Source organism: Cyanistes caeruleus, chromosome Z (assembly GCF_971803275.1).
Source record: "Cyanistes caeruleus chromosome Z, bCyaCae1.hap1.1, whole genome shotgun sequence".
NCBI classification, from domain to species: domain Eukaryota; kingdom Metazoa; phylum Chordata; class Aves; order Passeriformes; family Paridae; genus Cyanistes; species Cyanistes caeruleus.
In genome coordinates, this window is record NC_141732.1 from 46,542,757 (window position 1) to 46,556,757 (window position 14,001).

A 14,001-nucleotide genomic window follows, 5' to 3' on the forward strand; every position below is an offset into this window, starting at 1 on the left:
GTCACTTTGATGCTTTTAAGTCTATGGAGCCAGACAGGATTCAACCTAGGATGATGACAGAGAAGGCAGAGGAGCTCACCAAGTCACTCTCCATTATTTATCATCAGTCCTGGTTAACTGTAGAGGTCCCAGATGAGTGGAGGTTGGCCAATGGGATACCCATCTACGAAAGAAAGATCCAGGGAACTACACACCTGTCAGCCTGGCCCCAGTGCTGGGGAAGTTTATGGAGCAGATCATCTTGAGTGTAACCATATGGCACAAACTGGACAACTAAGGGATCGGGTCCAGCCAGAATGGTTTCAGAATGGGTTTAGGAAAGACAGGTCATGCCTAACCAATCTGATCTCCTTTTTTTGACCAGATGACTCATCTTGTGAAAGACAGATTGAAAGGAAGTTGCAGCAAGATGGGGGCGGGTCTCTTTTCACAGACAGCTAGTGAGTGACAGGGTAAGGTGATAAAGTCTCAAGCTGAAACAGGAGGGGAGGTTCAGGCTGGACATCAGGAAGAGTTTCTGCTCAAGAAGGTGGTAGAGTCACCATCCCTGGAAGCATTCAAGAAGACCTGGACATGACACTTAGTGCTATGGTTTAGTTGACATGGTGTTTGGTCAAACATTGCATTTGATGATCTTGGAAGTCTTTTGCAACCTTAATTATTCTGTGATTCTACAGTATTGGTATACACAAATGAATCTGGCATCCATTCGTAAATGCAACTCCAACAGAAGCCATATAGTGACAATAATACCTAAAAATGCCAGATGATGTAATTTTAGAAAACATTACCTGCAGACTGCTGAGAAGTACCATGCGTTTCACTAGAATGACTAGTTGGTGCTTTTGATTCTGGCAAAGCTGTTGATGCACCAGAGCTTTCACCTGCATTTTCATTTAGTGTCCTCAGTATTGTGGTAATATCTTCCTGACTGAGAATTAGCTTTAAAAAACATTGGAATGGAAATCAGAACAACTCTGTTTGCATAACTTCTGTTAACCAAAATCTAAGCTTACAAATAAACAGATAAATCAAATTAATCTCATCTGAGACTCTATTTACGATGCTGAACATTTTTCTCAAATTCACACAACTCCTTACAGTAATTTCTAGAAATCAGAAGTCACACATCATTTTGTTTTCATCACAAACTTTCCCTACCAAGTTACTGTTTAGAAACTGGAATGTCAGAATATGAACACACAGTTTGACCAATCAAAATCTTTATCTGCATTTAGTCACAAGCCACTTTACAGTAACAGTTACTTTACAGTAATACTTAAGAGTTCTATTTCAAAATCTCACAAATTGGTTTTCCTCACACTCTTCACAACCTTTCTATTTTTAATGTTAAATTTAAATTATTTTATGTTTAAATTTTAATCTACATTATTTATTTAATTTTTTTCAAATTTAAATCACCCTAGCATGAATCCCATCTGGCCCCATAGGTCTGTGAATATCTATGTGGCACAGCAGGTCATTAGTAACTATTCAGACTTGTCATAGGTAGAAATTCAGCAGTGCTGTTGAACAAACCAATAAATCCCAACTTTTTCAATCCTTCACTGACAGGTAAAAGGCCAGATAGAATAAGCATTTTTAACGAGCAACAGTAACTCATAGTACAAAGTCTCCTGGAGTATCACAAATTAAATACTGAGCTTAAATTAGAACAAAAATCTATTCATTTCCTTTTACCCTATGAAACAACAAAATCTGTTCTACCTCTGTCTTGAAATCAAACAATACCTTAACTACTAAGCTTGGAATTTTATAGAGAAAAATTAATCTGTTTTCCAAAACTATTTGAACAGTTGCTTTCAGAAACAAGTGCTTACATTCATAGGCTTGAGTCGGCCAGATATTTCAATATCAGGAACTTCATTATACCATGCAGCAGCTAAATTTCGTTCAACAGCTACTTCCAGATTGACTGGCTGCAGCAACTGTACTTCAGTTTGCAAAGAATCTTGCTCATAGTAAGATCTGTGAAGAGAAGCAAAATACTTCGTTTTCACATATTTCACATTCTAAAAAAACCACATTTCTGTATTTTCCTCATCTTTTTAACTAATGCTATAGAAGTGTCTTTATACTATTCCAAATAGCTCTAGTTGAAGCCTTACTCCACCCAAGCTTCCACTCCACTCCACCTTCTCCCTTCCTTTGTAGGGAGAAGGTATTAGGCATGTATCAGAAACACAACACACAAACTCCTGCATGTCAGATCTCTTACCTACTCTCCAGTGGAGAGAAAGAGCAACTGCTTCTTTCTTAAGTATACTTCAACTATGTTTGAAAAGCCCCTTCCATTCCCTCTCCTTCCATGAACCCCCTCCACCAAGGACCATTTTCAAACAGTTCTTTATAGCTATTTAACTCAGTACCTTTGCTGCTATGCCTAGCATGAAAATCACATCAAAACAGTCCAATACAAATGGGTATAGCCTGTCCCAAAGTAATGAATAATGCATAAATCTATAGTACTACACAATTTGCCCAGAACAAACATTTGCTTCTATTTAAAGATGTGCAGATTGCTCTTTTTCCTGAACCATACATTTTCATTGCTTTAAAAAAATGTTAGTTTACTGTTATATTCCAAGATAACAGTCTGTCAATCACCAGCAATTAGCTAATCATTTAATTATTCCTTGAAGCTCACTGAAGAATTCCAAAAGGATTAAATTAATTTTTAAAATATTGACAGTACATTACCTGTATAACTTCAGTTCACTCAATTTCACTGTCATAGAGTCAATAACAGGTGGGAGAGTACACCGTGCTTTTGTTTTAGCAATAAAGAATCGGTTCTTCACTGTGATTAAACCAAGATCAGCCACCAGGACATTTGCAGACATTGCTGACTGTGGAATTATCACAACAGGTGCTTTGATATTGATATCTAGTGCCAAACGGGAACTACGCTCTGCTAACTCTTTTACACCTGTAGCTGCTTTCTCTGCTGTTCGAACAGTTGCTTCAGTAAGAGCTTCCTTGGCAGCTTGAAAGTTATTTATAAAAGCCTAAGAAAGAAATACAGATCTCAGGAATTAATAATTAAAAATTACAGTACTTCAAAAACACTATGAATCATAGTTATTTAAACAGCAAACCATCCTAAAATGTTATTTTTGCTATACATTTTGTCCAAATTATTTGTTAAGATAATCTTCCCTCAACTATAATAAATTACTCATATATATAAATAAATTTCTATACTAAATATTTTGAAAATTAGATGGTAAGAGCAATGACCTTGAAACATGACTTGTAGGAATTCCATTTTATTTAATCATATGAGCAGAAAAAGTTTGATTTACGTAGCAGAATCTATGGAAAGGGCATTAATTTTCATGGTTCCTTACTTATATTTCAGTGTAATGAATAGTTAATGCTATGAATGTTTAACAGCTGTCACAAATCATCTAAGAAAAACATTACTATTAACAATAGTAAACCTTTTTGCTTACTCATTTGCTCCACAGTAACAAACATATGTAGAAGAAAAATAAACAGCCCAACCATCAACCCCAGTAAAGTTTTTACAACAGTATATAAGAGCTCTTACACAAACAGATGCCAGCCCATATGGAACACTCTTATCCTGTTCTTACTCAGACAACTTCACCTGGATGCTAAGAAACAGTATTTGGAAAATTTAACTTACCAAAATAGATGAAACAAACTTGTTGACAAAAACTACTTGAATACACCCAACAGTTAGGTAAATACGATTGTCAACAACATCCATATTTGTATATGCAATGCCATCTGTAGCATTCAGATATGATACCATTCTGAAGTTGAAGACTTCTTTTCCTGTGATGTAAAGAGCCTTAAGAAGAAAAAAAATAGTATCTCTACTGTAAAAACTTACATACTGGAGAAACTTCACTTCAAAACAAAATATACCTCACACCACTAACACATTTTTACTTCAAGTATCTCAATAATATATGAAGAAAAATACTGTATTTTAAAAATCCATTGAAATTGCTGAAAATACTCAGTTGACATCTCAGCTTCAATAATTCTCTTCACTAAAGTCAACACAGTAAGAGGCACAATGAGCAGCTGAATATCACAGTTGCACAAATTAATGTCAGTCTAATAATTATTGGTTGTGGGAGCAAAAGCAATCTGTTATATAGAGAATCCAACTCCCAACAAATACATAAAACATGACTGAAAAAAGTCACAGTAGAGAGTAGAGTCTAAAAAATAAGTTTAATTTAGCATCCATTAAAAAAATACATGCATGTGCTTACCTTTTTATACAATGCTGTCTCATCAGAATCCACAATAATGATGTTCTTCAATTTTGCAGTCACATCAGTTGCTGCTTTCTTCATGATCACTTGGCTATCGAGACCTCAAAAAAAAAAGATATACAAAATCTATACACGAATATGGTTACAAAGTTTTGTGTCTTTGTGATTAAAGGTTTGTTCCTACCTTCAATGTGAATTTCAGCTATTCTATGGCTTTTCTCTCTGATAAAAATACGCAAACACGATAAATCTGCACAGATAATGAGGTCAATAACATCTTCACACTTTGATTTTTTTGATGCTATGGGAAATAAAAAATAACAGATGTTAGCATTCTTCAATGAGGACATGTAATATTTTGGTATCCCTTTGAACTGCACAGCAAGCAAGAGGTTAATGCTCCTCAAGTATAAAGTAATGACTATAAGGCCATCAATGCTTAATTCATACCAGGAAAAAAACTATAAAAACCTGACAACAAGATATGGCTTTTCTTTTTACATTGACTTAGTGCCTCCAATACATAGCAAAGGTATGCCCTGACCTAAATGTCAGAAAACTACATATGGCTAAGGATACAACCGTATAGATATGTATTATTCTAAGCAAAATTTCTATCAAACATCACTGACAGGTTTGCAAAAATAGAAAATACATTTGTTTTATTCCTTACTTAAGTCAAGACAGAGTAATGAAAAGAGGAAAAAATAATTAAGAAACTTACTTAATTTTTTAAGAACATCCTTCTTCTCCTCTGTTTTTTCATGGACTGGTTCTTCCACAACTTTAGTTCCTTGTTTAGGTAGAAGATTATTCAGATAGTTAATAGCATTCAGCAGAGCCTCAGTATGCAAATGAACATCTAGAGAAGAAAAGTTCACCTAAAAGGAAAAATTTTGTTTATCCAGTATTCATCTTCTCCCAAACTCACAAAAATTATATTAAAAAAAAAAGATATCATACCTTTATTTTCTGTAGAATATTCTGACAGGCAGTTTTCAGTTCTGGTCCCTTAATATCAGTCTATTTCACCAAAAGTGCACATAAAACAAACAAATCAGAAGTTTGTAAATTCCATTAAAGAAAACTTATTTTCAAAACCACTACAACTTAAGATGTAAAAGTTATTCTGTTGAAGGAGCAGACAGACTTTGTACATGACACTCAAGATATTAAAAACATCAATAAGTAAGGAAAAAACCTTAAACATCTACTGCATTTTCCTAACCTTTATATACTCCAGGGTGAGAAGATCATCTTCTACATTATCCAATGTAGTAATTATGTAAACTGGCTTGTCATTATCATCTAAAAGAAAAAAGAAAAAAGAATACAGAATTTTTTTTTTTAAATAAAAAAAGATTTAGAACTTTCTTAATCTATAAACTGCCAACGAGGCTCCTAGCTGTCATTACTGTTTCGCAGACGCAAAACAGTTAAACCTCTCTCTACAATCATCAGCACCAGAATATATTTATCAAAGCACTAATAAGAAGATGGGCTCCTGATTTACTTGCCTTCACCCTGAACTTACCTTAGGAAGCAAATTTTCCCCATTTGACAAAAGCCCTACAGTTTTTGAAGACAAATTCACAGTATTATTAGTGAATAATTAATTCCTTGACCAGATTATAAATACTTACCAATATACTCTGGGCACAGAAGACCAACTTCATGAAGGAAGGCATTCCCAGTCATGTCAAATGTTCTTATCTTAATTTCAGTGCCTAAGCCCAAAATATCAAGCTGGAGCACAGGCATCTCAGTATCACCAGTAAGACGGCATAATTTAATTAAGACCTAAAAAAAAAAAAAAAGAACCAAAACACATCCCCAAAACCAGTAAGGGATTATAATAAGTATAAAAACCTTTTCATTTTTATACAGAATATAATATATTTACTTATTTTATTGGTTAATGTCTATTTGTGTATTGATAATTTAACTTTGTACAGCAAATGCATTGGAAAAAATAACAAAAACTTCAAACATGCATGCTTGAAATTTCAAACATGTATGTATTACTAAAGTAACCAAAATAACAGTTACACAAACTAAATTATTTTTTAAAAAAAATCCATACAGCACTCAGCAATGTTCCATACAGTCAAAACTAGATTTTCAGTCAACACAAAGTGTTTACTATTTTCACTGGAATTTCTCTGAATTCTCTTCCTAAGAGTCAAATTCCCAAGCTGAATGTCTTGCAAGAGGATTTACTACATTTTCACAATGCATGACAATACTGTTGTTAAATAAATACATAGGTGAGCTGTTGTATCTGATTTTGACAACCAAACAAATACATGTATTCTCCCTTTCCCTGTAATGCTGTCCACAAATAAGGAAAATCAAAACAAATCCCAATAAGTAATATTAAACTATGAGAAGAGAGGTGATTTCTAATAGATTCCAAATTTATTGTTTTCTTAGAAATTTTAAGTTAGTTGTCATTAGAAAATAATGTAAAACACAGCATTCTTGTTTTAGACTAGTAGTTCTAAATGAGGTCTTGTCATCACACAAACAGTACACTTCAGTTTTATTTGCAGTAAAGGTGTAGTATACAGTATGCTACAAGCTAGCTTTGGAGTGTTGAAGACATTCTGTAAGCCCTACCACAAAACACAATTAGTAAAGTTATCTGAATTTGTATCATTTATTTTTAAAATAAATGTAAAGTAAAATACACTGAGTTGCAGGAATAACATTACCATAGCCATGACGGTCTAATGACAAAGCTAACAATAGTGTTAAGAGGTCACCTCTTTTACTAGAACTGATACAATTAACAAGTGTTCTTGCATTTGGATAAAATACTCTTTTACCCCCCACAAGCATGAAACAGCAAGAACAGCAAGATATTACGGCATTACACATGTGGGTAACAGCATCTAGGAAAAACTAGAATAGAAAAATATGGTGCTTGTAACAACATAAAACATTAATGAAGTTTTCCAATTGACCAAAGCAGTATCTGGAAAAAAGATGCCACAAGCACATATTTAGCTGAAACAAATATGTAATGACATAGGTAAAGAAAATTAAGTGACAAAGTGAGTTGAGAAATCAAGGGGATAACTCAAAGCATTTCAGTGATGACAAGGATACAGAAGCAACACTATGACTTGGAGAAAACTCTGCATAATAGTTTCAGGCAAAAAGGGGGAATGAGTATCTCTGGAGATATAGAGTTGTAAACACAACAAACACTGAAAAAATTACAGTCTTGCTGTGCTTCGGGGAAATTCAAAAAAGTAATTTTACCTCGGCTACTTCAAACTTTAGCTGGAAATCTGTCATATTTTTCAAAGATTCTTGTTTGCGTAGGGTTTTTCGCCTTGTACTGATGGCCTGCTTGAGGGAACCAGATGGGACTTCAAAAAACGGCACATCATCCACAGGACTGCTTAGTGCATCATAAAATTCTTCTTCTGATTCTAAGGATTAATTCACAACTACATTACATATGCAGTTTACACAGTCAATATTTTACAGTATTATGACCTAGAGTTCTTACATCTACATCTATAAAAGCTTAAACATACAAGTATCTAGCTGACAACTAACAAGTGATAAAATCTGTTCCCACAGTCGTCTCAACTCTTGCCTCCACTTTACATCACGCCTACATCTGCCTCCATAATGTCACCATAAACCTCAGATCTCATCAGATAATTCTTTCCTTTAGCATTCTCTTACTTTTGGCTTTGCAAATGACAGCACAAATGACGCTTTGTCTTGCCTTTGGTGTGACCTAACAGCTTAACTCATCTACTGGTCAGACTGCTGTTGACAAGTACAGGAGCCTTGGCCTCTTTATTAGGCACACTATTAGGGATTTCTCCCTGCTGTAGATCTCCCATTTCAGAGAGACTCCTAAGAACTATCAAGCTTTCACTCTGCTTTACATCAGCGCAGAAATATAGCCAAGATAAATAGATTGTACTGTCTTATGAAGGTCTTCTCCTTCACCTAAAAAACCAAAGACACTGAAGTATACGGTAACTGCAGAAGAATAAAATAGCCCTCTTAAAAAACTCAAAGAATTACATGAAGTATTTTGTAACACTTAAAAGCAGCCCTGAGTTCTTGGAGGGTGAAAATCGAGAATTAACATATGTCACTTAAAAGGACTGTATAGCTGTATTTATAGTATAGATTAGAAGTCAGACTTGATTAAAATCTAAATCTAACTATTACTTTCTCAAATTACTTGCTGCTAGCCTGCATTCTCACTTCAGCCCAATTTTTAAGAACTGAAAGATATTTCCACTCTACCTTCAGACTTAAAGGAACTCATATAAAAACCTCATACAAAAAATATGAAGATGCACAAACACATATTTTTACATATATATTACATGCTGAATTTAAAGCTATAAAGTAGACATAATAACTTTGCTGATAATTTTGCTAGTGTTTGCTAACCACACAAACCATTAGTTTGAGAAAGGAGTAGTAGTCTGGTTCTCTGTTTCTCCAGTTGAGTGTTTTGACTGACACTGAAATAACATATTATATATATTATTATTTTTCTAATGTAACTACTAGATAAATGTTAGGATCTAGATAAGCTGTTTTGAACAACAAGGTAGTACTGAACACAAGTGATTCTCCCAAAGCCAATCTTCTGCTTTATCCAGTAGAAGTCAAAATGTTTATGAAAACACAGCAGTTTCTAATGGACATCATTTCACTACCTCATAATTTAAATAAACACACCTAAATAGGAGCGAAATCCTTCACTATAAGAAAATAATTAAAACCGTCATCAGAGGAATAAGCACATGCTAAAGCTAAAAATGTCATACTACTTCAGATGCCCTGAATAGAGATTTGCAGTCACATATGCCCTGACAAAAATAAACCCACCATACCAAACAAAATTTTCCTACTATACCCTCAGGAAGAGAACAACAAAAACAAGCATACAGAATTTTACTGCTATGAAAAAATACTCAAGTAGTTTGTACAGTATCAGTTATAAACTAAACAGAATACAACACTACTTGGCCCTCAAGAACTTGAAATAAAGCCCCATATCCTTGCTTATAACAAGAATAATAAATTTATTCAAAGAACTCAAAAACTTCTTGACTTGACCCGCTTCTTAAGCAAGACTTTAAAATAGATTTTATTACCTGACTCAGCAAATGAATGAAGATCCAAAACAGGACACACGTTTTGAGATAAATGTGGTGCTGAAAGCACAGGGGACAGTACAGCCTGAAACAGGAGATACAATTTTTTTTCTTGTATTTATTGGTCATGCTATTGCATGCATATATGCTTCATCCAAGTTTTACGACTTAGGGAAATTCAGTTTAAGTGCAAATTAATAAAGGTTACCACATTACTAAAATAATAAGCATGGGGAGAAAGGAGACCTAAAATAGGTAGAAGCAGCAGCTACTGCACTTGCATCTAACTAGAGAAAACACACCAGGAAACACACTGAAGAGGTTCAATCATTCAACTTCACAGACCAAAAGATGGTCAGAAATTGTACATTATATGAAAAACCATAAAAGACAAAACCTAGTCCCTCAAAGGGCAGGGAGGACTCAAAGAACTACAACAGAGCAACTTCAGAGAACAATAAACGTGAATGGTTCTTTACAAAAATAACCTAAGTGCTGGGTGGGGAAAAAAATTTAAAAAGAGCTACATAGAACATTAGAGCAGACAAGGCATATTTGTTTTTCATAGAATCATAGAAACATCTAGGTTAGAAAAGACCCTTCAGATCACCAACTCCAACCATAAACCTAGCACTGCCAGAGACATGGTTTAGTGGTGAACTTAAATGCCACATCTGCAAGTCTTAAACAGCTCCAGGGATGGTAACTCATCCACTGGGCAGCCTGCTCCAATATTTGACAATCATTTTGGTGAAAAAAAATTCCTAATATCCCACCTAAGCCTCCTCAGGAGCAATCTGAGGCCATTTACTCCTGGCACTTTTTACTTGGATAAAAGACCAATACCTCAGTCTTTCTTGCAGTGAGCAGCCCAAAACGGAGCACAGGATTCAAGGTGCGGCCCCACCAGTGCCAAGGACAGGGGAACAGTCACTGCCTTGGTCCTACTGGTCACACAATTGCTGATACAGGCCAGGATGCCCTTGGTCTTCTTGACCACCTGGGCACATACTGGCTTATATTCAGCAGCTTGTTACCCAGCACCTCCACGTCCTTATCTGCTGGACAGCTTTCCAGCCACTCTATCCCCAGCCTGTAGCACTGCTTGGCTTGTTGTGACCCAAGTGTGGGATCTGGCACACTGTCTTATTGAATTGCACTGCTTCAGACATTAAGGAAAAAAAACAACTAGTAAAGGTACTGAGAGGAGTCCTCACAGTAGTCTTCATATTTCTTGCAAGAGGAAGCAAAGGGGCAGAGTCTGATCTCTTCTCTCTGCTAATCAGTGACAGGACTCAAGTGAACAGCATGAAGGGTTATGAGGGAGGCTGACACTGGGAAAAGGTCCTTTCCCAAGAAAGTGGTTGAACACTGGAACAGGGTCCCCAGGGAAGTGGTCCCAGCACCAGCCTGAGAGAGTTCAAGAAGTGTTTACCCGATGCTCTCAGGTACATGGTGTGACTCCTACAGATGGAGCAGGGCCAAGAGTTGGACTTCGATGATCCTTGTGGGTCCTTTCCAGGTAAGGATAATCTATGATTCTTCAATTGTGAAATGCAGTTACGCACAACCCAGAGCAGTAACTGAAAATATGTGAAATACCACTAGAGTGCACTCTAGAACAGAAATCCTCCACTCCACATGGTTTCATATATGATAGAATTAAATTCTCTTAATAAAGGTATTCAAATGATTTATTTGTCATCAAGCCTCAGAATGCAATCTCAGCAATCTGAGTTTGTAAAGAATTCTCACCTTCAAGTTCCACATGCACATGTATAGTATATGTGCCCTGCACAGAGCATCAAAGTAAGAGGAACACTGTGCACCTTTCTTCTTGAGTGCCTTTGGCTCTGGACTGCATGGCTGACAACAGTTCTTTCCCTGCACCACCACACTTCCTCCTCTCCCTTGTTACTGCACCTTTCAAAGCTCAGGCTCAGACAATTATTCACAAAATCATGGTATCAAATCTATACATTATGGTAACATGAAGCACTCATCTTGAACATTGTTTCCAGGGCTACATTTTTAATCTCACTCTCAACATTCCCACATCTCTCTTGGTCTACAGCCTAAGTAATCTGACTTTACTGAATATATTCATGTCTGAAAGTAAATATAAATATCTAAAAGTAATAAATAGACTAAGTATTTTAAGAGTCTTGTAACTGTGAAAGTGTCTCATCTGTAACACTTCCCCATTCTACGAAAACAAGGAGAAAAAACTGTGAAATTTGACTTCATAGTACCAAATCATGAAAAATAGCCTTACACACTGAGAAGTCTTCTTGGACTAAAATGCTGAGTGAAAAAATGTAGAAGGATCTGTTCCAAAATGTCTTCTGTTTCACAGCTCAAGAACATTTCCACCACTAACTCAGAATGTAAAGAAGAAAACAGCACTCTGAAAAAGGATTTCACATCCTTTTCAATTCAGAAATGATGTGATGCTAAAAAAGTTCAGAAGAATTACAGCTGTAAGGATGAAAGCATGAGAGTATATCTGCCACCATCAAAGCACAAAATCCACTCAAATTAACTGAATTTAATACCAGCAGTTAAAGTCTGTCAAGTTCTGAAGTAAATGGAAGCTTGAGCAGAGAGGTTTAAGGGTAAATTTTGATATGGATTCACATATAATGCAAATACATTTATACTTGGTCTACAGTCTTTCCTCAGCTCATCCAGCATATATCACAACTAATTTACAGGTAATATCAACTACTTCAAGGTCACCTAAAATACTTCAGAAGTAATAGTTGAATTCTATAATTAAATTCAAGTGTAGTCAGCGTTGTAAATTAGCACAGGACCATCATCTTATACATGCAGATTCTATTTATGTAAAAGTAAAGTCCCAATACCTATGCTCAAAAAAATTAGTCTGCAATTACTTGCACCAAAAACCAGAGACTAAGGCAGCTTTTGGCTAGATATATTATTAATATATGAAGAATGAAAGAAGTCGGAATTAGCTAACGTTTTAATGGCATCACTAACGAGATGGAAAGAACCATGGCAAGAAAAACTGTCTTCATTCTATATATATTTTCAATAGGTATGTATGTCTAATTATTGCATTAACTGCTAGTAAATAATATAACCCACAGAAAATACCAAACTGCAGCAACAGCTTTCCAGAACAGTGCAGAATAATTTGTACAAAGATGGAAAGATAATTATCAAATAATCTAAAAAAACCCGAATACAAAGATGACCACTAGCCCTGTAGAACCAAGTGCTATGAGTTACTAAATAACTGTTCAAAGTATTTACAAGTGGCAGAAAAATGGAGAGCCAAATTTTTTTTTTTGACTTTTAAGATTTCACATATATTCTAATGATAGGAATGTTCTGCATATACATAAAGGCATAGCCAGGTCACACAGACTAGACACATCAAAACTTAGCAACTGTGAGTTAATTTCCTAATTTTGTTAAGAACAGCTCAAAAGGGGAAACACATTTTTCAGGAATAATAGGAAGGGGACAAACTTCTGTTCTGAAGAAGATATAAAACAATGACCCAAATCATTTTCACCAAGGAAAGGCGGTGGTGAAAGAGCAAGAACCACTCTTCAAACTCCTAATCAGTACAAAGAAGAACTTCCACCGCTGAGAAACATTGTGTAATGGACTTGAAATGGGAAAAGCACTGAGGTCAGCTGAAAAAAACCTGCTACTTTTGCTAGGCAGGCATTATTTATAAAACAGATAGTGAGTAGTTTTTGTTTGGCTCTTGAAATTCTCATCTAACATCACATAATACTTGCATTTCAAAAATTACACCATTTTAAAGTTTTCTCAACTACACGAAACAGCTGAACCCAAATTCTGGAGCACTCTGATACATGCATAAATCTGAAGGTATTAAACTAATCCTCAACAAAACTGAGTATGTTTGTTAGTCAAGATTATTATAAACTACAAATTAATTCCCATAGTAGTAAAACTCTGAGGGGTTCTATTTTAAATCCAAACACCGGACAACTATTTCATAATTAGTGGCTAAAGTTCACAATAAATTAACTAAATAGCAAGAATACGTTCTGTATCTTTAGAGAAAGAGCTAACTTTTCCAAGACGCACTGAATCAATGCTTGTTCGTCACTGTCTTGTACACCTTCCAAAACTGGAATGCTAATATCAAGAAGGTGTTTTTCTGATCATTTTTAATGAGATCTCTTTTAAAAACCTTACCTCAGTCATTTTTGGAGGAGAACTGGTAGCAGGAGCACTTTCTGGCTTAGGAATGCTATCAATTAGCTCCAAGATACTTGTCACCTTCTGGTCTGATATTTGGATAGAAAGTAAGGGCAACTGTCCTGACAGTTTGAACCTGTTTTTTAAAGAGACAAAGTCAAAAGTTTCACAGTTGAAACAATCAATCTTAAAATTATTTCAATCAAAGTTCACATTATTTTTCTTCTGAAAAACATGAAAGTTTCCTGGTCAGAAAATTGTTCATCTAACCACTGCATGTATAGTGTATGTATCCGTGTGTGTGTGTCTCTGTGTGTGTGTGTGTGTGTGTGTGTGTGTGTGTGTGTGTGTGTGTATGCGCAACCCTTCTGTTG

General features: G+C 35.4%; 1 protein-coding gene across 5 annotated transcripts in view; it reads right to left on the reverse strand.

Annotated features, from left to right (window-relative positions):
- Positions 1-14,001, reverse strand: part of VPS13A (vacuolar protein sorting 13 homolog A) — a 112,559-nt gene that overhangs the window by 62,731 nt on the left and 35,827 nt on the right. For all 5 annotated transcript variants that reach the window (XR_015281028.1, XM_086869257.1, XM_086869255.1 and 2 more), the window contains 13 exons: positions 13,625-13,763; positions 9,422-9,506; positions 7,545-7,717; positions 5,921-6,077; positions 5,506-5,585; positions 5,241-5,300; positions 5,002-5,158; positions 4,462-4,578; positions 4,275-4,378; positions 3,674-3,841; positions 2,722-3,029; positions 1,842-1,989; positions 792-942 (listed from right to left, as the gene is read on the reverse strand). Coding sequence is in view for 4 of the 5 variants with exons in the window: in XM_086869257.1 (XP_086725383.1) it covers positions 792-942; positions 1,842-1,989; positions 2,722-3,029; positions 3,674-3,841; positions 4,275-4,378; positions 4,462-4,578; positions 5,002-5,158; positions 5,241-5,300; positions 5,506-5,585; positions 5,921-6,077; positions 7,545-7,717; positions 9,422-9,506; positions 13,625-13,763 (1,847 nt within the window). In the remaining variant the exon portion in view is untranslated. The remainder of the gene's footprint in view (positions 1-791; positions 943-1,841; positions 1,990-2,721; positions 3,030-3,673; positions 3,842-4,274; positions 4,379-4,461; positions 4,579-5,001; positions 5,159-5,240; positions 5,301-5,505; positions 5,586-5,920; positions 6,078-7,544; positions 7,718-9,421; positions 9,507-13,624; positions 13,764-14,001) is intronic.